General features: G+C 38.8%; 2 protein-coding genes across 2 annotated transcripts; both read left to right on the top strand.

The window, feature by feature from the left end:
* The first annotated feature begins 7,784 nt into the window (after positions 1-7,784).
* On the top strand, positions 7,785-21,278 carry LOC124274158. The gene is made up of 7 exons (XM_046709475.1): positions 7,785-7,895; positions 9,729-9,801; positions 16,403-16,486; positions 19,019-19,084; positions 19,384-19,461; positions 20,455-20,524; positions 21,251-21,278. Exons 2-7 carry the CDS (start codon positions 9,750-9,752, stop codon positions 21,261-21,263), a joined length of 363 nt encoding a protein of 120 aa, XP_046565431.1. The 5' UTR covers positions 7,785-7,895; positions 9,729-9,749; the 3' UTR covers positions 21,264-21,278.
* A 27-nt stretch (positions 21,279-21,305) lies between these two features.
* LOC124274156 lies at positions 21,306-23,680 on the top strand. The gene is made up of 3 exons (XM_046709473.1): positions 21,306-21,555; positions 22,121-22,225; positions 22,780-23,680. Exons 1-3 carry the CDS (start codon positions 21,307-21,309, stop codon positions 23,317-23,319), a joined length of 894 nt encoding a protein of 297 aa, XP_046565429.1. The 5' UTR covers position 21,306; the 3' UTR covers positions 23,320-23,680.
* Positions 23,681-23,727: the final 47 nt, after the last annotated feature.

The raw sequence follows: 23,727 nt of genomic DNA, 5'->3' as shown, positions 1-23,727 counted from the left end.
CGACGACGTAGCCGATTCAGCGGCCACTGATTTCAATTTAATAGCGCCGGCCGGTTTTTTATTGGTGAGACGAGTGATTTCGTGATTGATAGCCGACACCACTTGCGGTAGCCGCGCGACCCATTCGGTGTTGGGTTTACTTAGACTTATCTTACAAATAACCAGTTCGTAAACCCCTTTGCCGCACTCATCCATACTATGTTTAGGCGCCGGAATATTTCTGTAGAATAGTTATCTCTACAATGTACTTTGATAATAAGGTCAACATGTTTGCTATTTATGTAATTTATGCATTTTAGGTAAGAAAGTGTAAGTGTGTGTTCGTGTGTGTGTGTGCCTGTCTGTCGGCTCGTGCGCTTGTGTGTGCGTGTGTGTATGTGTGCGTGCGTGTGGGTGTGTGAAGGTGTATGCGTTTTGTGTTTGTGCATACGGTTCGGCCTGCGTGTGTGTATGTGTGGTTGTGATTTTATTACTAATGTTTTATACAACTGTGACATTTGTGTCTCATAGGCCTTATGGCCGGATGCTGCTTTTAAATTCTTGCAATAATGTACCGTCTGTTTTTAATGTTCTGTAGCATGTGACACATTAATAAACTATTTCTTCTCTCTCTCTTTCTTCTCTCTTATTTCCTGCGCGTACTGATACCCGAATAATCGCTCAGCCAAAGTCCTATTGAATCTCTCGACGATGGCTTGGCTGCGATGAGCTCCGGCCGCGCCGCGCCTGACTTGGGCGTCGTGCTTGGCTAGCAGTTGTGACTGAACTGAACTGAACTTTTATTTATCTCAAGGTTACATACATAGCATAATGAGGGTTTACAGAGGTCATGCAAAGTAAGTAATGGCGACATAAAGTCTATTTAAAATCGCATAATATTGAGCGACAAAAAAGTTGAGAGTTTGATCAAGTCCGAGACATTTTTACATTGAAATAAACCTATCAATTTAAATACAGAAGGTCTCTTGATGCTCAGTGTTGGAAGTAGTTTCTTTCTCAGATCGTTGGAATAATTACAATTAAACAAGTAGTGGTATTCATCTCCAATATCATTTGAAACACATAGGGTACATTTTCTATCAGTATTATCAGTTTTGTACCATCTATAAGTCTCAATCGTTTATCGATGACATGATAATCTAAACAATGTTAAAGCAATTTTATGTTTATCAGGTAAATGTTGTAGATAGAATTCAATATCAGTATTAAGTTTAATAGATTTATAGAAAGTGCCCTCAGATGATACTTCTAAATCGGAGTGCCACTTCTGTATAAACAAATCAATGAGACTATTCTTTTTTTTTCTCTTTTTTTTCAACATTGTTTTATTCACATCAGTTGGTACATTCATTCTATACAAAAGTCATACACGTTGACAGGTGACATAACTAGTTTCAGTCGTTTTATACGAATATCATCCAAACAAAGTTGTATAATTGCAGATCGTCTAAGCTTGAGCAATTAGGTAAGTCGGTGCTATGAGTAATATTACTTGTTTGCTCCTGGGTTCATTTTCATAATAGCACCGTATCCTTCTGGGTAACCAAGAGGTAGAAACATTCATACATTATTATACAGATGTCATGCCTATTACAAGCTTGTACATGTTGACAGTTCACAACACATCAGTCTTCAAACATGAGTAGATACATTCAAGTATTATTTACTGCACAAAGATCATAGATTGTATACATTGATGAGTCATAACACATCAGATCATGTTGTGTAATGGGAGCCCGTTTACTCCACATGTTTTAGGGTCAATATTAAATTTTTAATACAGCTTATGCATATAAATATGTATATCTTTTCCCATCCGTGGATTGACACATATTGTAATTCGCGATCTCAAAATTCTACTTTAAGCATGTTGAAGAGTCATGACACATCGGTCCATGTTGTGAGTAGTGGTAGCCATTTACTCATACATTCTTTTAGTTGGTTTTTCATTCTAGCAACATATCTCTCAACTTGAAAAATATCTTTCAAGGTAGCAATAAAAGATTTGAAAGATAGAGATTCATTTCTAATACAACTTATATATATATATCTTTTTCCGGCCAAAAGAATGTGGTTCACCAGTTTGAAGTTTCCGGTCCCCTGGATACCAAAGCGGATGGATTTAAGATTAAGCTGAATCTTATAACACAGATGTTGTCTCAAAAATTGTTCCAGATTGTACCAAAAATGACTAACCTGTGGACATTCAAAATATACATGCACAATCGATTCCTTTTCATTGTTACATCTTTGACAAATACTATAATCGATCAGCTTCATTTTAAATAATTCCTTTTTGGTTTATATAATGCGATGCAAAAATCTATATTGGAAATTTTGTAGCTTGATATCTCCACAGCATTGTTTAGGAAGACTAAATATTTCCTTCCAGTTTAAGTCAGTTAAGAACATTTGTTGCCATTTACTACAAATAATAGGGAGATAATTATTTTGCACAAGTATATCATATATCTTCCGAGATCCCTTTGCTGGTTTAGTCCATTCCATTAGAAAGTTATTCATCCTAAGATCGTAGACACATATAGGTTTATCACCTTTATCCATTCTTTAGGGAGATTACTAACAACTCGATGATGGTCCAGATAAGTACCCTTGGGGTTGAATTTTTTTTCCAAGTCTATAAAGGATAAGTGCCCGTTCTCATCACATAGGTCTCTTATATAATGCACTCCTTTACCGAACCAGTTTTCTATAATAAAATTTGAGTCTGTACACTGGTGGTTAAACCATATCGGTTCAGCTAGAATAGCCTGAATATCTCTTGCATCTGTCAAATGAGACCTACAGCGGCAGTGTCTGAATTCGAGGGCGTTGTCAACATCCTGGAAAATCTACCGGATAATTCCACGCTGGTCATCCAAGTCTACCTCGGTGAACCATCATCACCAGTCGAAATCGTGAAAGGAATCAAACTCCGGTGGACCAAACAACATCAATATGTACAACGTTTGCTCTGTTTACGTGCAGGTGAACATCGATTCCCACACCAGTCTGCAGGGAGTCACCGTGACCGTGGAAGACACGATATCACTCACCAAAATTTTCCTACCCGACAACATACATTTCATGGGGTTGAAGTGCACACCTGAGACATTATCAGAAAAACAATCGGAAAATATTTTATAACATTTTATATAAGCGATGAACAACCATCTTCCCAAAGTCACGCTTGGCGATCTAGGAGACATGGAGGGGTTCGATCAACTCGGCGAGTAAAACGCCTTGTATGTCCGGCGCTTAAGATATTACAACGTGTATGAACGGGTGGCTCTGACAGACTTTAAAGAACCCGAATGGTTGATCAACATGGCCCTCACCGCACCTTATATCTCTTTAAACAAAAATAGTTCTGTCTCCGAAATTAGGAACAACGGTATCTTGCTCGGGGCTTTCATTCCGGATTCTAGTATAAATGATCGACTAATACCGGATCACACGGGCAACATGTTAGTTTCAAACGTGGTTTCAGATTTAAGGTTCGGCGTACACGATTCCCAATTGGATCTTATGACTACGAAACCAGGCTCCACACTCGCCATAGAAGTCTATCTCGGGCCCACTTTTGAGGAGACAGAACGACAACTTTTACCCGGGTTGATAATACACTGGGACTTCATGACCAGTAACCAACGTTGCCGTATCGTCATACAACCGGAACCCTCGGGTTATATCTTCTCCTTAGTATGCCTCTATGGGGTTCGTGTAGACGCACGTTCGAGTTGCCTATTAGCCTCTCACATATTTTCCTGTACGATAATCTAAGCCTTATAAACCTCAAATACACTGTGCAAGAATTAAATGAAGCACAATTAAAAAATATCTCATAAAATATATATACTCCTCAAAAGAAGTTAAGGGTCACAAGTATTTTGGAATATAAGTAGAAGATATGGAAATAAAATTGTGACAACTAATGACAAAAACAAAACCTCAAGCTCTAAAGAAACGAAAACACAAAACAAAAAGTGAATGGTTTAGCACAACTTTATTCCACAATTCATCGAAGTCAAGTACCCCAAAATCAGAGTTCACACAAAGCCAGAAATCTTTAGTAACTCGTGTAGCCACCGTTAGCATGGATGAATTCCTGACCCTGTTGACACATGCTATTCATTAAACGCCTAAAAAATCGTTGGGGGATTGTTGCCCATTCTGCGACTAGTCGTTGACCCAGTTCTTGTGGGTTGATGGCAGGGACGTGATAAGCTTGAATTGTTCGTCCTAGCTCATCCCAGGCATGCTCAATTGGTAACAAGTCGGGTGAATAAGCAGGCCACACCATATGCTGAACGCTCTGCTGCTGCAGAAAGTCTGTCACCACCCTGGCACGATGGGGTCTAGCGTTATCATCCCGGTACTAGGCCCCTGGTCCCAGTTGACGAAGCAGTGGCATTACCAGAGGTTGAATAATCTCGTTGAGATATCGAAGACCAGTCAAATTCCCATTGACGATGTAGAGAGCAGTTCTGTGGTGCACTGAGATATCCGCCCAGACCATCACACTTCCGCCTCCGAAAGGTAAACGTTGAGCAACGTTGACGTCAGCATACTTCTCTCGTTGGCGACGATAAACACGGGTACGATCATCATTAAACTGGAGTGTGAAGCGGGATTCAGCAGAAAAGATTGTCTGTGCCCACTGATCACGGTTCCAACGAACATGCCAACGGCACCAATCTCGGCCAGCTCTTCTGTGCCGCTCAAGTAGTTGTGGTCGGACTGGAGAACGTCGAGAACGCAAACCTCGGACACGTAGACGATTTTGAACTGTCTGATCGGATACGTTGGTGCCACGGCCAGCTCTCAGCTGATCCTGAAGATGTCTTGCGGTCACAAATCGCTGTCGCAGAACCATCATCATCAAGTAGCGATCATTGCGGGCTGTTGTTTTCCAGGTCTTCCGGAATGGGCAGATTCTGGACAGCATTTGTTGAATGACTCGGAATGATCGGCGCATTTCTCCTGCCGAAATCTGTCATTTCACTTGGAAAACGGAAGAAATGGTGGTTCTCTCCCATGTTCGATGATGCCGTGCATCCCCAGGCAACACAATACACCATCGTACCATTTAAAAAAAAACGACAGAAACAACACGATTTTTACTACTGTAGCGCTTGGTCTTTGGCAATATGGCGGAATCCAGGCACATTTGACGTCACGAGCGGAAAGGTCACGTGGGTTCTAGCGAAATATGCATAATGGCCGAAGCTGAGATGTACAGAAACTGTTTTCGCGATTAAAACATAATTATACATAATTTTAATTGTAAATTTGGGCATATGTTTCTGATGACTTTATCTTTCACCCAGCAAATTATTGCAATTCACTCGTATTCTCCTTTAAATGATTTGGAATTGATAGTGATGGCAAACTTATTTCTACCTTAGAAAATCATCAATAGTATTTTAACTTTCTGCTTTCAAGCGGGGTATGACAATATTTTAATACACAGTGAAACAAAACTGACAAAATTGTAAACATCAATAGTTAAAAAAGAAATCTCTGGCATTCAATCGGATCCGTCACACTTTTTAAATGAATGCTAGGAATTTCTGCCTTCTGGTCGCCGTTTCAAAATCATGTGGGCGGTGGGTTAGCCCAGTGGTTAAAGCGTCCGCTCGTCACGCCGAAGGTCCGGGTTCGAGTCCCCATGTGGGTACTATATGTGAAGACCAGTTCTGGTGTCCCCCGTCGTGATATTGCTAGAATATTGCTAAAGGTGGCGTAAAACCATATCAACTCACTCACTCAAAATCATGTATTACAAAACTAACAGAACTTCAAAGTCATTTGTCCAATACAGCGTAAAACGTCTAAATCTACCTCCGAAATTGTAATGTTGAAATTGTACTTAACTGGCGAATGCGATATGCAATATGGCCGACGACGGGTAGACGTGCCAAACTGTCAGTTGAGTGATGGCGGATGTATGTAATTCTAGAAGTGCATCAAAGTGAATGATTATATGATCTATGATTGGGATTACTACTGAAAAATTTCGTGCAAACCTCGGTGGTTTTGTACCAATACAGTGACGGATATTGATGAAGTAAGGTCGACATGCAGTGGCGTCTCGCATACCACGAATGAATGAATGAATGAATCCTCCAGATAGGTCCAAAAATCCTCAAAACGTCATGGTTTTATAATTATATAATTAACAGAATACTCAACAAACATACACATACATACATGTATATATATAGATTTCCCCATATATATACAGGTTATTTACAGTCAGGTATTGGATAGATTTATTATCTAGATTGGATAGATTGTTATCTAGATTGAGGATATCTTTTAGTTTATACAAATACTTTGAGAATCCTATAATAGTAAAATGCCATGTTATTTCATCAATGTCATTGTTATGGGCCCCAAGAAAGAATGCCGCCATGTCATGCTCTTCCATCATCTCTATATGGATATACATGTACATGTCAACATCAAGATTATCTATTAGAGTTTAGAAAAATGCATCTCTCTCTCTGAAAGTTTAGGATAACATGATGATAGTAATCATTAGCAAAGGTATTACATTTTTTACATTCCTTTTATATTTTGCTTCCGGATCCAATCCTTATTACATACTGCAATTCTTCTCTCAGTTCTGGATATAACAATGCCATGCTGTATAACACATGAGGTGAAAGTGCTGTATGGATTTTAGAATATCGAGACAAGTCCGCTCTGCATGATAGTTTATATTTCCATATTTCCATACTTCTCCTCGTGGTTACTTATTTAATACAATCTCCACTTATATTTCGCCGGGAATTCTCCTGTGCAGATGTAGTGAAATACAAAATGAAGTAAGTTATATTTCTTAGCTGTTGAAAGCAGTACTCCAAATAAACTGTCTAAGTTCTTGGTATGAGAATAATAGAGTGAGGTAGATGCACAAAAGATTGTTTTACAGATTGGGACACATAATAAGTTACAGAGACGCCCAAGCAGCTGTAGTCTGCATTTATCAATAGCCAACCATGCTCCAGAATCCTAGATCAGCAATGGTGGCATCAGTAGGAGAGAGTTTATCAAAACCTTGAAAAACTCGTTGTTAATTTTATTCTTTTCCATATCTTAATACTTGCATAATGATGTAAATACCTACTGTTTAGACCAACAGAGAGGCGGGAATTAACAGTGCGCCTTGCTTTAGTACAGCTCTCCTCAATATGTAGTTTAAAAGAAAGAGTACTTTGGAGAAGAACTACCACGTACTTTACACTATCAGACAGGGGTATGTCATGATCTCCATGTGATAAGCATGCATACGCATTAGTTGCTTCTGTTTTTGAAACACCACAATGTTACTTTTTGATGCATTATAAGTTAATCGCCATTTGGATGCGTAATTAACAACTGTGTCTACAGCTAGTTGTATACTTTTAGGGCTGTAACTAATAAGTGTAGTATCATCAGCAAGTAATACACATGGCAATCTAACGTTATATATACATATTCCAGTGTCTACCTGCCGCAGATCACTTATGATGCCATTTATGTACACTAGAAATAACCAAACTGAGATAACTCTACCCTGACCGATGCCTTGTTTAACAGCAAAAGTATCAGACTGTTCACCCTTATACTGAACGCACGCATACATGGAAGTGTAGCAGTGACGTAACAGAGACCACATTATACCTTTTATACCCAGATGATAAAGTTTAACGAAGAGACCCGATTGCCATATTCGATCAAAGGCCTTCTCGTTATCTAGGAATGCTGTGTAGATGGTTCATGGCCGGGAAGGCTAAAATCGCGACGCTTCTCGGTTCAATGAGCGTATCCTTCGCGGTACTTGCAAGGTATCTTCCCATAAGACAGACCTCCCAAAAGACATACCGCTTCAAACAACACACTTTATCGTTGGTTGCATAAGGTTTAATTAAGCTGTTCCCTTGATAATAATGGTATGTGCCCAGATAAAAAAGACAACATTAGGTATTAACTATAGTTTTATCAATTCATGTAATGAATTATGATTTTTAAATTAAGATACATTGCATCAACATATATAAATATCTTTGCCAAATCGCATTTACTTGTGAATATTACAAAACAATAACTTACATACATGTACCTATGAGACCAAGCACCATATTATTTTACATCACGTTTGTCAGTTCACAGATTACACTTATTAGAAAGTCACTTGAACATCATCAGTGTCCCTGATGAAATCTCGCACAGTGGTACATTTTGCCCGACAAGACTTCCACACAAATCTCCAGTCCTATACACAATTTCTCCTTTCACCTTGTTCTTGGCATACTGGTAGCCATCTAGAAGTACCTGGGGCGCACCTTTCTTGGATGGGACATACTATGCTCTTCTCAGGCCAGCCATATCGAAATAAGACAATTTTGTAACCATGCCCACACACACACACACACACATATATATATATATATATATATAATAACAAAGATACACAGTAAAGTGCTTGAGAACATTCGTAAAGGAGAATCCGAACGAAAACAAAACTTTTGATATATTGTAAAGGATATTCTAAAAGTCACCTTCCGTGATTAAAATTGAACAAAAAGTTTGTAAAATAGCAATAAAAACATAAAAAACGTACTCGTATTTCCGCCTTTTACGGAAACACCCGACAGTTAATGAGCAGAGGGGTATCACGTGACATGACGTCATAAGTGCCTGTTGCTGATGGCTGCCTCTTTGATTTTACCTCACAACTTAACAGTGTCCATGGATTCTGAATCAGTAAAAGGTGTTCCTGGTGTCATTTCTGAAACGGATGTTAGACCGTATCAATACGATCCGATTTTACATCTTGCAAGACAATCTTCCACTGAATCGATGAAGAAGAATCAAGCGAAACGGAAGCACCGCTTGCGTTCAAAATAAATTTTAAAATATACCATATCATTTAACAAGAATACTATTTGACAGCAAAATGTGATAATTTCCAACCAGCAAACCCACCCATATAAGTATATGACCAGTCCCTAGGAATTATATTTTTGGCAATGTGATTGCAGTTCCTTTTGTGTCAAATGGGTGACTGTAGGCTGTCTGGGATTTAAAACCAAAATAATTATGCTTCAGGCGAGGGAAAGTAGAAATTATCTGCTACAAAAATGACACTGGAATTATTTTGTTGAAAAAAAAAATAGGATCCTAGTTCTCATTAATAACGTAGCAAGTCCCCACACAAAATCCCACCCTGGTCGAGCAGAGATAATATTCGCGACGCAGATAAGTTATTCCCCGAAAACTGGTGAATTATAAAATACTTGTCAGGACAATGTATGTTTCCCCAGTGTTTGGTTATGGGAATAGATATGGTACTCGGCCATAGCCTTAAAATGGCATCTTGTCAGCCAGTATGAACACAGAACAACTTTCACGGCACACACTACTGACAAATAGCGAGTCTGATGCCGACGTGCATAATTGGACAAAACGGAAAACAATGAAAGCAACAAGTACTTCATGATTTGCCGTTGTATTAGGCAATGTTTCGGGTAGTCTGCAGCATTTAGGGCTAATTGACTTACGGAATTCTTCATTCCATTTTAAGGATTATAACTTGTCATCCCATAATAAGCCGGGTAACAATCCAAACAAACATTCCATGAACCCGAAGAAACAGATGAACCTGAACAGGGTGGCATATTTAAACAAATACAGAACACGGTCAATCGTATTTAAACATTTTTCTTTTCCTGTTTCAGAAAAACAAGATAGCAACCCGAATGCTGCTTCTGGATGGATGCTCAAATATGATGTCAAAATACCGCCTGTTGTGTAAGTGTCCAGGAAGTCTTACTGACATTGTGGGCCATGAATGAGCCATTTTAACTTATGTCCAGCTTGAAGAGGAATACTTTTTATGGATAGACAATAAAGAACTTTATCCATAAAAAGTGTTCATCTTCAACATACCAGCTTCTAAATGCCACTTAAAGAAGTTATATGTCCAACTTAACAGTTGTTTTTATAGTCTCTTTCAATATCACGACGTTCCAGAAAGGTGACCCGAGTCATTTAAGTGGAAACTGCGATTGCATGTTAGTGTGGAAATATCACGCATCTTCCGGTTGGGACCAGAAGATGGAACTAACTGAACTGAACTTTTATTCACTCAGGCTGCAAACTGCAGCATAAGAGGTACATAAATAATATTTACATTTATATACAACATAAAAAGTATATACAAACGGTATGATAGGTGCAATGTACATTGAGCTAGTTACATATTAAGTTAATGAAATTATTTCTTTAAAAAGCCGTAATTATTTTACAAAAAATTGAGAGTTTTCTTAAAGTTCCTAGTCTCTTGGTGTTAAATAGGATATTCATTTTATACATATTTGGTCTAATATAATAATACTTCTGGATATATTTTTCTCTTTCTAATTCTAATTTGGGACATATAGATAAATAATGAAATTCGTCACCAATATCATTTAGGTTACACATAGTACACCTTCTATCATTTACTGGGATTCGTCTCCATCTACATGTCTCGATTGGAAGAAAATGATTTGAAGTTCGAATTTTTAACAAGCAGTAAATTTAGGTATGGTTCAAAGTTGAGAGATGGATTTTTGAAAATGTTATAAGTGGTTGCTTTGGATGAGGTATCAATTGTTGAGATCCATGTTTTGCTGGTAAATATCTTTTAATTTACTTTTGATAACAGTTTTAAGCCAAAATATACTTTTAAAATTTGGAATTTCCAGATAAAACTCAGTCCAAGATTGTCGAAAATTCTCTCAAGATAGATTATCCATTTATGTTCACACTTGCCAAATATATAATCGTTGAATATTAATTTATAAATTAAGAGGCATAATTTTGATAATTTTCCGGTTACAAGTTTAGCCCAAAACATACCATTCTGCTTTTGATAACATTTACAAGAGGGAATCTACCAAACTCGCCATATAACATAAAGTTAGGTGTACTTTTCCTGAGTGATACTAAATATTTAAGAAAGTGTAGATGGACACTTTCAAAGCAAGAAGTATTTTCAAACCCCAGACCTCACATCCATATAAAAGAATCTGGGTGACCATACAATCAAACATTTCAAATGACAATCAAAGGAAAGTTTAAATTTTCTGCCTTGGCTTAATACAAAAAACATTGCTTTTGTTGCCTTTTCCACCAGTATACGTTTGGCTTTAGTAAATTTACTATTCTTTTGTAGTGTAATGCCAACATACGGATAATAATCTTCATTTTCCAGGATAGTATCTCCAATATTGAAACTTCTTTTGGATTTGGATGTGTTAATTTTAAGTTTCCATTTTTACAATAATTATAAAAGAATGTAATATATTTTGCAAATCTCAAGGATCAGAGGACATAAGGACGGTATCATCAGCATATAGCAAGGCAAAAAGTGTAATGAGCGTGTCTAAGCGGTTGTGGAAATCACCGGGTTTAAGTTGTAAACCACAACATGAATCTGAAGCTAAAGCATCTTCAAGATCATTAAGAAATAATGAAAACAAAACTGGAGACAAGTTCTCTCCTTGGCGGACACCTAATTTACATAAAAAGAAATTAGAATAACTACCGCCGTTACAAACACATGATTTTATATTTTGATGCATGTTAAAAATGACCTTAAAGCATTTCCCAAATATGTTATTTTGTCAAATTTTTTCAAGAGCCCTGAACTCCAGACGGTATCAAATGCTTTTTGGAAATCGATAGATGCGCAATATAATTTCTTTTGGCGACATTTTAATAGTTCCGAAAGGTGAAATAAACTGAAAATATGGTCTGTTGGCGAATATCCTTTTCTGAAACCAGAAAGAATTTGGTTTGATTCGATGAATTTATTTAATCGGCTGTTTAAAATAGATGCGAAAAGTTTTCCAAAACAGCTTAGTAGTGTTATTGGTTTATAATTTTCAGGGTTTTTAGGATCGCCTTTATTTTTATAAATTGGTTTGATGTTACCAGTTAGCCACTTATCTGGAAAGATACCAGTGTCAAGTACAATGTTTAAAAGTAACAAAAATATCTAAGAATATATCAATCGTAGTAGAGATATATTCATTTACCACATAATCAATTCCAGGGGCTTTACTATTTCTAAGATTTTCACACATGATACTATTTCATCATTAGTAATTTCAGAGTTTAGTATAGTGCTATTTCCAGTGTCGACGTGGGGAAGATTATCATAATAATTATGTTCGACAGGTAGCTCTTCATTTTGCGATTTAAAAAATAAAAAAAATAATCAATTTGTGGAGAATGTTCTGAGCCCGTTTCTGCTTTACATTTTTAGTATTTTCCAAAAGGAACGTGAATCATTTTTCCAAAGTTGTGATAGTTTATCTTGGATGGATTTAGTATGTTTATTAGAAAACTATAGACATTTTTGTAATGTTTACTGGCATTTTGCAATCGAGATTTATTCTGGGATGATTTACAATTTTGGTATATCCTTTTTGCTTCAAAGTATTTACCCCGTGAAATTTTGCATTGTTTGCCAAACCAAGGTTGATTAGTGCGATTTTTTAAGGGATGTCGACGCGATTGATTTTTGCATTTAAAGCCAAAAAGCTTACCTGCTGTAGAGACAAGCACATTGCTTATGGCATTATTAACAGGAATGATTACATGGAGCGGGTCATCAGAACCCTCATTAAGAACATTGACAATAGATTGTATAACTAAATCTGAGTTACCAACAGCTTCAACGTACTCATTCGCACGTGCTTTCTCCTGATCTCGGGAGTTTCATTATGTACAGTGTTAGTGGTATTACTTTTTACAACAAAAGGCTTTGTGTAAAAGGATACAGAAACTGGTGAGTGAATATCAGAAAACAATGGTTCAAACTCGTGCACTTTAAAACCAGCGACAGCGTGGCAAATAACTGCGCTTGCTATGGCGTAATCAACCACGCTTACACCTTTACATGTAACTCTACCTATCCCTTTATCCTCTCCAATCCCACCATTAAGAATATACAAATTGTTATTTTTACAAAAGTCTAGGAATTTATAACCATGTGAATTTACTCTACCCATGTCTTCATTACATCTATGGATTGGGATACCGTATGATTGTAGTTTATCGACATCATTCATAAAATCACACAATTCTAATGGAAGCATTTCCTCATTTACAATATCATCGTCACTTGATACATAATCTTCCAATATTCCCGTACGAGCATTTATATCCCCGATTAGGAACAAACTTTCACATATGTCAGATAAAACATTGTTTAGCTCCGGGAATGTATCATCGTCGTAATACCTAGAACCCTCAGGGGGTATATAGGTAACTCCAATATAAACACAGTCGTTGGAGATATTTTGACAATTAAAGTGAATTTAATCACTTGAGGTTTCAAAGATAAGCACATAATCCGATTTAAGTTCAACCAGTTTAAAATATTTGCCAATATCGGTTCAGATGGCAACAGGTATACCCACCCGATCGTTTGTTCGTAACAGGGGTTCTATTGTTGTAGAATATATCATAGCCTGGTATATCAATAGAGTCAAAGTCGTCTAGTTTGGTTTCAGCGAGACACAGAATACTGTACTCACTTATGAGTTTACAAATTCTGGAACAATCAATCTTGTTTTCAGTCCACAAACATTGAGATATAGAAGATTGAGATCGTCATTGTGTTCCGTTTGAGTATGTGTTTTGTTGGCTTCACTGTGGGTGAAAGCTATACCATTCTCACAAGTAGACTGACGTTCGTCACACAGCTATAGTCACGTTGATCATCATTCTCGTTTACCTTGACTGACGTTCGTCACACAGCTATAGTCACGTTGATCATCATTCTCGTTTACCTTGCGGATCTTGTTTGGTTGTGTATATCTCACGGCGTTGGCGTATGTGTTTCTGTTGGTTGGGCGACTACCCCCGAACAGATCGTCTCCCGGATAACACCGTCTGCCATCGATGTACAGTTTATCAACAGTTAGGTTAGCTTTGCAACCTCGACGCCGTGCCTCTTTAAACAGAGGAAGAAGTTCCTTACGCCTACTTACGATTTCAGGAGGAAATTGCTCACTAATTCCGTAAAGTGTGTCTCTGAGTGCCCGGGTGCTAGTTAAAACTTGCCAACGTTCATCCGAGTTGCAAATTTTGCAACAAGTGTACGGGGTCTGTTTGATTTGCGTGGTCCTCTTCTGTGGGCGCGCACAAGTTGAACATCAACATCACACTTGAGATTCTTCTTCACGAAGTTCTGGACAACTTCGCGTGGTTCTTCGCCTGACATTTCAGGGATTCCGTGGAAGAGAAGATTATCTCTCATTGAGCGCACTTTAATATCCAGCACGGCTTCTTTCATATCTCTCTGCTCCACCTGAATAGAATCTATCTCATAGTACGCCTCCTCAATGTCTCTAGATAATCTATCCCGTTCTTCACCACTATGGTTCTCAACGCTGTTTAAGGTTATTGTTTTCCCTAACCAGCTCGTTACATTTGCTTGTGTTTTAACACAGGCATCGAGTCTGTCAACTCGTTGAGTTGTCTCTTTGAGTGTAACCTCGAGTGAAGTGAGTTTATTGTTAAAGGTCACATGCAACGTAAAACACAACTTTGCAGATTCTGATACCTTTCGGTATGGACTTACCGAAACAAAGCGTCAAAAAATGCAAATTCAACTTATAAAGTTGAAAAATAACGCGACGAAAAAAAACGCGCGAAATCGGAGTTCAAACGTTTCACTAATTTTCCCCAGACTTTTCTGGGGAATACGGGTTTCAACAGCTGGGCTGCGCTCATAGCACGTGCGCAGTGAAATAGGTTCGCGCAGCTTGGAAGCGGGCTGTCTGGTGAATACTCGGTGAAGGCTTTGGTGTGAGCTATTTTCATAATGTTTTGTTGATATCTCACAGGCGCGAGCTTTTTTATATGTTATGACAGTAAATAAACTGTTTATATAATTTCATTTGTCTATTTCACCACACGTTCTTCTTACCGAGTCACTTTCTCAGTTCGATACTTAAAAGCAATGTCATTATTTAGCGTTGACAGAATTTCTAACTGTGATATAGATATGTCGCTGTCACAGACAAAACTCAATGTCTTGTTTTATTGACACCTGTGTGTCTGCCTGCCTGTCTGCTAATGACAATATTCAATACACAACTGCGATCACTGACCACATGCAATTTGAACTTAACACCAATCAGGCTATACACCATAAACAAAACGCATTGATTTATGGCCCGAGTTCGGTCTCTGTCACATTATGTAATTACACAGACAGGCAGATGTGATACTTGAACACATGACATGTTATGATGTCTGTTGATTGCAAAATGTTATACACAAAAAAAGGAGCATGTATTTACAAAACCCAACATCTCTATATATACACACACAAGGAGCCGTGAAGGAGGCATCTGCTAATGAACCAGCCGTTACACTTGAGTGCACACCCACCCGCTCTGACTGGGTTCGGTATCCCGGCTGCTTCGTTTCGAGGGAGGTAAACCCAAGTACAAAATATTGCACTTTTGATTTGCGATTATACGCTTATAATTTTGTTTATTTGTTTTTTCATAATCAGCAATGCATATTATATGTCATGAAGAAGTGATAATTGTGTTTTAATTATGTTTGATTTTTTGGTTGCATGTGACCTTTAATGCTGGTGAGTTTTTTTATCGAAACCTACAATATGATGCATTCGTTCTTGTACAACATGAACCATTCCCGTAAGATGTTTCATTTGATCAAACAAGGTCCTTATCCAGCTATTATTGACATTGGGGTCTGAACAACCTACCTGACCTTGTGATCCGTGTACTTGTGTTTGTCCGCTGTTCTGTATATTTTGAGCCGGGTCCCGTCCAGATTGTGGGTTGGGGACACACTGTGTAAAATCCTGCTACACTGCATACATTTCCAGGAGTCAGTATGATGATCACAATATTTTATCACAATAGTATGGAGAGCACAGAGATTTCGTGGTCAACAATAACAAATACAGGCAATCCCTAAATAACCGCATTTACGTTTTAGTAGTGTACTGCTTGTCAGCAGGAGTGTGTTATGATTGGGTGGCAGTTCAAACGCCTCGCCCAATCAAACATCACTCAGATAAAGTTAAATGGAACCTCACATTCCATATGGCTTGTTCAAGTCTGATAACAGGTACAAAGATCGCCATGAGATAGAAAAAGTGTTGATTTTTTTCCGAAAGATCTTCAGGGGTTCAAGTGTGCAAGAAATATTAGATATTTGTACAGAGAGCGTGAAAAAATAGCATAAAAGCGGGTAAATGCATGTTTAAAAATAATAATAACAATTAAAAAAAGAAATTAAGAGCAAGGAAGGTAAACAAATTCAGTGTGATTTCAGTGTTGTGTCAAATGAACTATATCTATCTGTGTTTCAGTGTTCGTCGTCGTCGCGTTCTGTGGAGTTTCCTTGTACCAGTATATGAATGTCTTCACGACCTCAAGGGGAACGATACTTCGTGGTAAGTGTTCCCTTATGTACTGACATCAATTAGTTAACACACATGTACATTCAACCAAAGTGAAAATTTGACAGTTGCCAAAGTGATTCCTGCAATGGAAGTAGATTATTGTTATGAAAATAGACCCATGATCTGGGATATCCTCGAAGGAACAACACATACAATGAAATATGGAAACGAGCTCTTTTCCAAATTCGTGCAAGACCAAGGGTTGATTCATATACACTCGTCTACCCGGCACATCCCAAATGTGTTCGATCGGGTTCAAGTCTTGGGAACAAGAGGGCAAGGCCATGACAATCAACACCGGCGTTACGTAGGACGTTGCACGTTAGAAACGTAGTGAGGGGCATAGCGTTATTTTGAAATATCAGTCCAGGACCATGTAGCTACATGCATGACAGAAGGACTGGGGTCAAAACCTGGTCCCGTTACTGTCTTTAAGTACGCCTTCACTGAACGACAACCAATTGACATTGGCCAAAGGCACAACCCCCACCCCCACCCCGACCATTATTCGCCAGGTCCTTAGTGTCACGAACACAGCACTGAGTCACACTTGTAATAAGCTATTAGCACAGAGAAATGTGAAACACAACCCTTCACTGAAGACAAACCTGTTTCACTTCTCCTGGTTGAATTTGGCATGTCTGCTGACCAGACGTTGAATATGTTGGAATTGGATCCTATGTATGGTCGTCTGTCTGCGGTCTGCAGTCGATTTCTGATGTTCCTCCGAACTAGTGTCTGCTGTTGGAGGTTGCAGTCACAAATCTGTCGCAGTGATGGCAAACCTGGTTTGTATGTCATCTTGTAACGTCATTCGCGCAGCTCAAACCTTGGGCATTCTACAACGTCGCCTGTCTGTTGCACGTCCTTAGACTGAGTATTGACTGACGACCAGAGCCTAGCATACTGCTACAACAGATTGAGCATCGCTCGCTTACGTTGCTGATTTCTGTGTCACGGCTTGCTCGCTATATGATTTAACTTATGATGATGATTTGGAGATTTTATGTGTGCTTTCCGACATGATACTATCGAAAGAGGGGGGAGTTCGACTGAAAGACATTACATTGCTGAAGGGGGCGTTTGGGTTGCATATCTATATTGGTAGGAAATTGCCAGGGGAGCGGAAGTACTGGGGGTTAGGTTGGTATTTGGATTTTGTTTCTCTTATTTAAGGTTATGTGATTTTGATGGGTTTTTTTATATTGGTACTTGTGGGATATGCATGACATATCCAGTTTTGAAATATACCAAAGACATTAAAGGTTTGGGCGATATTTAGTGAATTTAGGAGTGTTTGTAATGATACGTTTGTGTTTATGTCCAGCAAAACCGTTTGGGGCACCATTCTGTGTTGCTTGTGGTATGTGCAGTTGGACATGTTTGGGTGTTACGCCTTTGAATGACATTTAGAAATGATACACATAAGGAAGAGAGTTTTTTATGGATGTCAACTTCTTTATTATGAGGATCAGGCGATGATGTAGTAAGGATATACTCCGAAACGTTGTGTTCCCCAAGAAGTTGGACATCTATAAAAACTCTCTACCTTATGTTTGGCTGTTACGTTGCACTATGTGCATTTTCTCCCATCTTTGTTATTCTACGTAGGGTCGAATTTATTTGTGCGACCTGTTTGTAATTTGGGCATCTCCCTGTCAGTATTTTTAGACCTATGGTAGTTTTTTTTGTTTTTGTTGAGCCCATTGAGATAATCTGTTTGAATGATAATTATATTGTGTTATTTGGCGAGCGGTTCTTGGATCGATGTTACTATGCCCATTACTTCCTTCCTGAATATTGAATGGTTGTCTATGATTGAGAGGGTTGTTGTCTGTCGATGCCTAAACCCATGCGTTTTGTCTATGTAAATGTGACACCAATTCGGCCAGTGTTCCTGCATGCAAACAAGTGTTGTGTTTTGGGTTTGTTTGTTAATTGTTCCACCGGTGGGTTTTGTATTTATATTAGGAATTATTAGTTTAGTTGTGAATATGGTGGATGAATTGGTGTTTTGTTTAAGCTGATTTTAGATGTGTTCAGTTATGAAGTTCATTACGCTTTGCGATATTGGGGATAGAAATGTTTTTTGTGCGTGCATGTGCTTGACGCTTTGGTGCTCATGTTGGTATTTATGAGTAGTTTGATGGTGGGTTATGTTTGGTTATGATAGCCAGAGATCTTTGCTTAATCTTTCCCGTCTTAGTTCTAAAGGAATTTCACCTGTTAGTATTTGTAATGAGATAGGTGAGGGTCCTTACTGTGTGCGTGATTGTTTATGAGGCTTTGTATTGTACTCAGAGTGTTGTAGATTACGCAAACTTTCCATTTTCTGTTATAGTAATGTCCGTGTGCTTATGTGACTCACTGCACGCGATTTTTGTGATTTAGGTATAATATATAATTTTCAATTCCAGTTAGAAATATTGTTTTCCAAGAGTCCCCTCCTCTTGACAAATCGATGGACCTCTTAACGGATATTGTACTGAATGTATTACATGTATGCTGTTCTATTATTGCTAGGGATATGTGAACCGGCGACTCACCGTGACACCGTGAAGGAAGAATCTCGTTTGTTGTCCATGCAAGGTAATTATTATGACTCACATGTTATTTTTGTCCAAAGGATTAATTTGAATTGTAATGAATCGAACAGTTGCATCATGCACAAACTGTTGTGTGCTGTGTATTTACAAAGTTATATTTTCTTTTGAAATATATTATATGTTTAATATTCTGATACCTTAAACATGACATCTTATATTGTAAGTATAATTGGAACTTGTACATGCGTACAATACATCAAGTAACAGAGAAAATATCCTGTATTCCATTTAATGTCTCTATTGAAATAAAATTAAAATTAATATATTGACATCTTATTTCAGAAAAGCATCTGGTGTCTTCCACTTTCTTCGCAGACAATCTCAAGATGTCGAATACTATATTTCAACAAAAGATAGCCGGTATGTGCATCTCATCTCACGAACATGGGGAGATACTGCCACATAAATACCCGCGAGGACCCGGGTTAGAATTGATCTTCAACAACCCAAACGACCCGAATGAGGCGACTAATGGGATCGGCTCGCTGACTTTGTTCACACGTGTCGTCGTAACCTAATTGCAATATTCCAAAAGACCGATGCTCATGTTGTTTGGAGGGGCTGTAGGGTAGCCTAATGGTTAAAGCGTTGGCTCGTCACTCCAAAGACCCGGGTTCGAATCCCCACATGGGTACAATGTGTGAAACCCATTTCTGGTGTCCCCCGCCGTGATGTTGCTGGAATATTGCTAAAAGCGGCGTAAAACCAAACTCAGTCAGTCAGTCATATTGTTGGCTGGATTGTGTGGTCAAGATTTGATTATTTACAGACCGTCGCCATATCGCTGGAATATTGCTGTGCGCGGTGTAACACTCAAATCACTCACTCACTCATAACGTAGTAAGTACCATGGGTCATATGGTATTGATCAGTAAGTCAGTGACACCAGACATTCGTCAAAATATTGGTAATTTTGTCAATATAATTAGAAAGTATCATGAAAGAAGTTTCAGGGTCCTAGTCAGGGTATTGCTCCGGTAGATAATGTGTTAGATTGTGATACTGATGAGAGATGTTAAGTTTGATAATTTTGCTGACAAGGCGAGCCCTTAGCTTTGCAATTCTGAGATTTTAGATCCGTACATCTAGAAACCAGTGACAAAACTTCGCGCGCATATACGAAGACTGGTAAGTTTCTCTTTGTTGCGCAACCCTACTTGTGGTACAGTTTGCATGTGGGTCAACATGTGCAAGCTTTTGATGTGCTTAGTTTCATGATCTTACTCCAGTGGAACATCCGGTCCTTTACTGACGTCACACTTTGTGTCTTTTTTCATTTTTTCATCTTCCCTATTAGGGGCCGCAAGATTTTATATTTCAAACAAGAATCAGTGAGGTATTTGTCATTTGCAGCCTTGAAGAAACACAAGTTATGGGCTCAACTGGATCCCATTTCCAACTGTACCGGACGTGAAAAAAGGACGTAAGTCACAGCTTTCTCTATCAGTTTTAATGTAAATGCTACAGTAATAGACATATGTACGCACTGTGTCCACAAGTGTACATACTAGGATTATAAAAGATAACAAATTGAAACAAGTCTGCTGTGGTTTGCCACATTGCGTCTGTGATGGAAAGCGCTGAACCAGTATCAGTGTTTGAATACACCACTTCGAACCTGACTTCATCTAGATATAGGGGTAGCCTAGTGGTGTCATCGTTCGCTCGTCACGCCGAGGACCCGGGTTCGATTTCCCATAGTGGTACAGTGAGTGAAGCCCATTTCTTGTGTCCCCGGCAGTGATATTCCTGGAACATTGCGAAAATCGACGTAAAACCATACTCACTCACTCATGCGGGTATGTGTACCAAATAACGACGACAGAACCATATCCACAATCATAACAATTCTCTCATGTCTTAAAGATGAACTATATTATACTATAGCCCATATATTTTGAATACATGTTGCGCCTGGATACTTTGTGACGTCGTGTAATAATCTGATCATTTATTTTTTAAAACTTGTTGCAGGCAATGACCTGTGATATAATTAATTTAGTGGATACTTTATAGCTCATTATCTACAGGTTTCTATATTATGAATATGAATACATAATGTTTGAGTAACATTATCACTGAAATAATGCTGACGTCAGCATATACATTTTGATTCCCTAATTCAGTGACTCCATGTTCTACACTGCAGCACAGTTATGTGACGACACAGGGAGGTGTTCTACATCGCTTCCGGCTGCTGACAGCATGGATAATATTAAAAGTATCCTTACGCCATTGACGAAAATCAAGGATGGTGCCCTGGAGATGTTGAAGGACATGTTTGGAGCTCCATCTGTTAAAGTGAAGTATGTGTTCCTGACGGCGGCTTCAGCAAATCACTTCTCTGAGTCTCAAGCCATGATAGAATCACTGAGCAACAACATTCTGCCCAGTTTGAAGAACTACTCATTCTATTATTACGACATGGGGTTAAAGAAGAATCAAGTTGAACTTGTGAGTTTAACCGTAATTCATATGTAGGCCATTTTCAATAGGCTTTCGTTTAGATGTTGCTTATGGCTGTACTCGGCAATATTCCAGCAGTATGACGGCCGTCTGGAAGTAGTGTTTTGGACCAGACAGTTTATTAATGGAGATCACGACCATTGCTGTAAGCATTTATGAATGAGTTTAGTTTTACGCCGCATTCAGCAATATTTCAGCTATATTGCGGTTGTGATATGTAAATAACCGAGTCAGGACCAGATAATCCAGTGATCAACCACATGACCATCGATCTACGCAATGGGTTAAGCATGTGGGATACGATGACAATCAAGTCAGCGAACCTGACCATCCGATCCCGACAGTTGCCTCTTACGACAAGCATGTGTTGCTAAAAACCAATTCAAACCCAGTTGTAAAACGACACACGGATGTTCAAACAAACCATAGGTAGCCTGGTTTGTTTCTGTCCCCTGAGAACATTTTCATACCTTCAAAGTTAGGATCATTTGCGAGTCACTACATCATACACACCGATTTGTATGTATAATTACCACTGTACATTGTCTTGTAGCTGCAAAACTTCAGCAAGGCAGAGGTGATAAAATTCCCTTTTCATCGTCTGCCACACCGGTTTGCCAACCTGCGGTGTTATACATGGAAGCCGTTGATACTACAAGTAAGTATAACCATATCCACTCATCAATTCTCATCATATTCTCACACTTTTGTTGCGTTTATTTGACATATATATGATATATTTGATATCAATCGGAAGACCAGGATCGGATTTGATTTAAATGAAAACCACATTTTGACAGGTCCTGTAATGTTTCCCTAGTCTGTCATACAGATCCTGAAGAAAGTATATCCAAGAAAGCCTATGCAAGTCTAGAATGTGTGACAAGTCTAGAATGTGTGGCATGCCTAGAATGTGTGGCATGTCTAGAATGTGTGGCATGTGGCAATCAAATCAAGTTTGTACACAGGTGGGGGGTGTCAGCAATTTTGTACATATTTTGTCAGTATGCTTAACAATTATCGGAAGGGGAGGGGGCGTCATGGATTTTGTACATGACATTGGGGGACTTACTGCGCACATGAATTTAGGGGGGTCTTTCACATTGTACATACTCCTCCATATATATCATCACACACACACACACACACACACACACACCATAAATTATGAAGGGATCCTAACTTGATGAGTTAATTTCTTTGTCTTTTCAGGCTCATTTTGACTCAGCAGAACATGTCATTTGGATGGACTCGTCTGTTCTGTTCACGACAAATAATACACAAGCAATGTTCCAGAGACTGAAGTTGACAGGAGTTATAATGTCCACCGAAAAATTCCCATTTGCTCAGCACACCTCGATGCATTTGTTTTCCTACTTCAATAGTGATCCATGTCACTACTCCATGTACCAAGAAAATGAGGCAAACTTCATACTTCTTCATAATCAACCATTTGTGCGAAAACTTATCATGGACCCTTGGGTAGCATGTGCGGTGGATCCGAATTGTATGTGTCATAACGGAGCACAAAAACTCTTCCGGTGCCCCACCCATACACGGAAATATGGGAAATGTCATCGTTATGACCAGTCAACTATTGGTCTGATTCTCCTGAAATTATTCAGAAGGAACATAGCGACAATTCTGGCCCCAAAAGGTAAATACGCCCACATATCAAGATCGAAGGAAAGTGGGCATCGGTACCTTGAAGAACTGTACAATAAAACAAGACAAATTAGGCTACCCAAATAATTGGCTACTTCCGCAGTATGGTGTTCGGTGTATAAGTGGCCAGAGGTGCAGTATGTGATATTGACTGTCTCCGATGTTGGCTGTGTTGTGTACAACTGGCTGGAGATGCAGTATGTGATCTTGTGTATGATATTGACTGTCTCCGATATCGGCTGTGACGTGTACAACTGTGGGTGCAGTATGTGATCTTGTGTATGATATTGGCTGTCTCCGATATCGGCTGTGTTGTGTATAACTGTGGGTGCAGTATGTGATCTTGTGTATGATATTGACTGTCTCCGATATCGGCTGTGTTGTGTACAAGTGGCTATAGATGCAGTATGTGATCTTGTGTATGATATTGACTGTCTCCGATGTCGGCTCGCAGCCCGATTTTGAATGACAGCTGGCTGGGACAGAATAGGTTTA

Source organism: Haliotis rubra, unplaced genomic scaffold, assembly GCF_003918875.1.
Source record: "Haliotis rubra isolate DU_JTF1 unplaced genomic scaffold, ASM391887v1 Scf1881, whole genome shotgun sequence".
Taxonomy (NCBI): domain Eukaryota; kingdom Metazoa; phylum Mollusca; class Gastropoda; order Lepetellida; family Haliotidae; genus Haliotis; species Haliotis rubra.
Note: the sequence above shows the minus strand (reverse complement) of the source record. Positions and strands in the feature narration are given on the sequence as shown.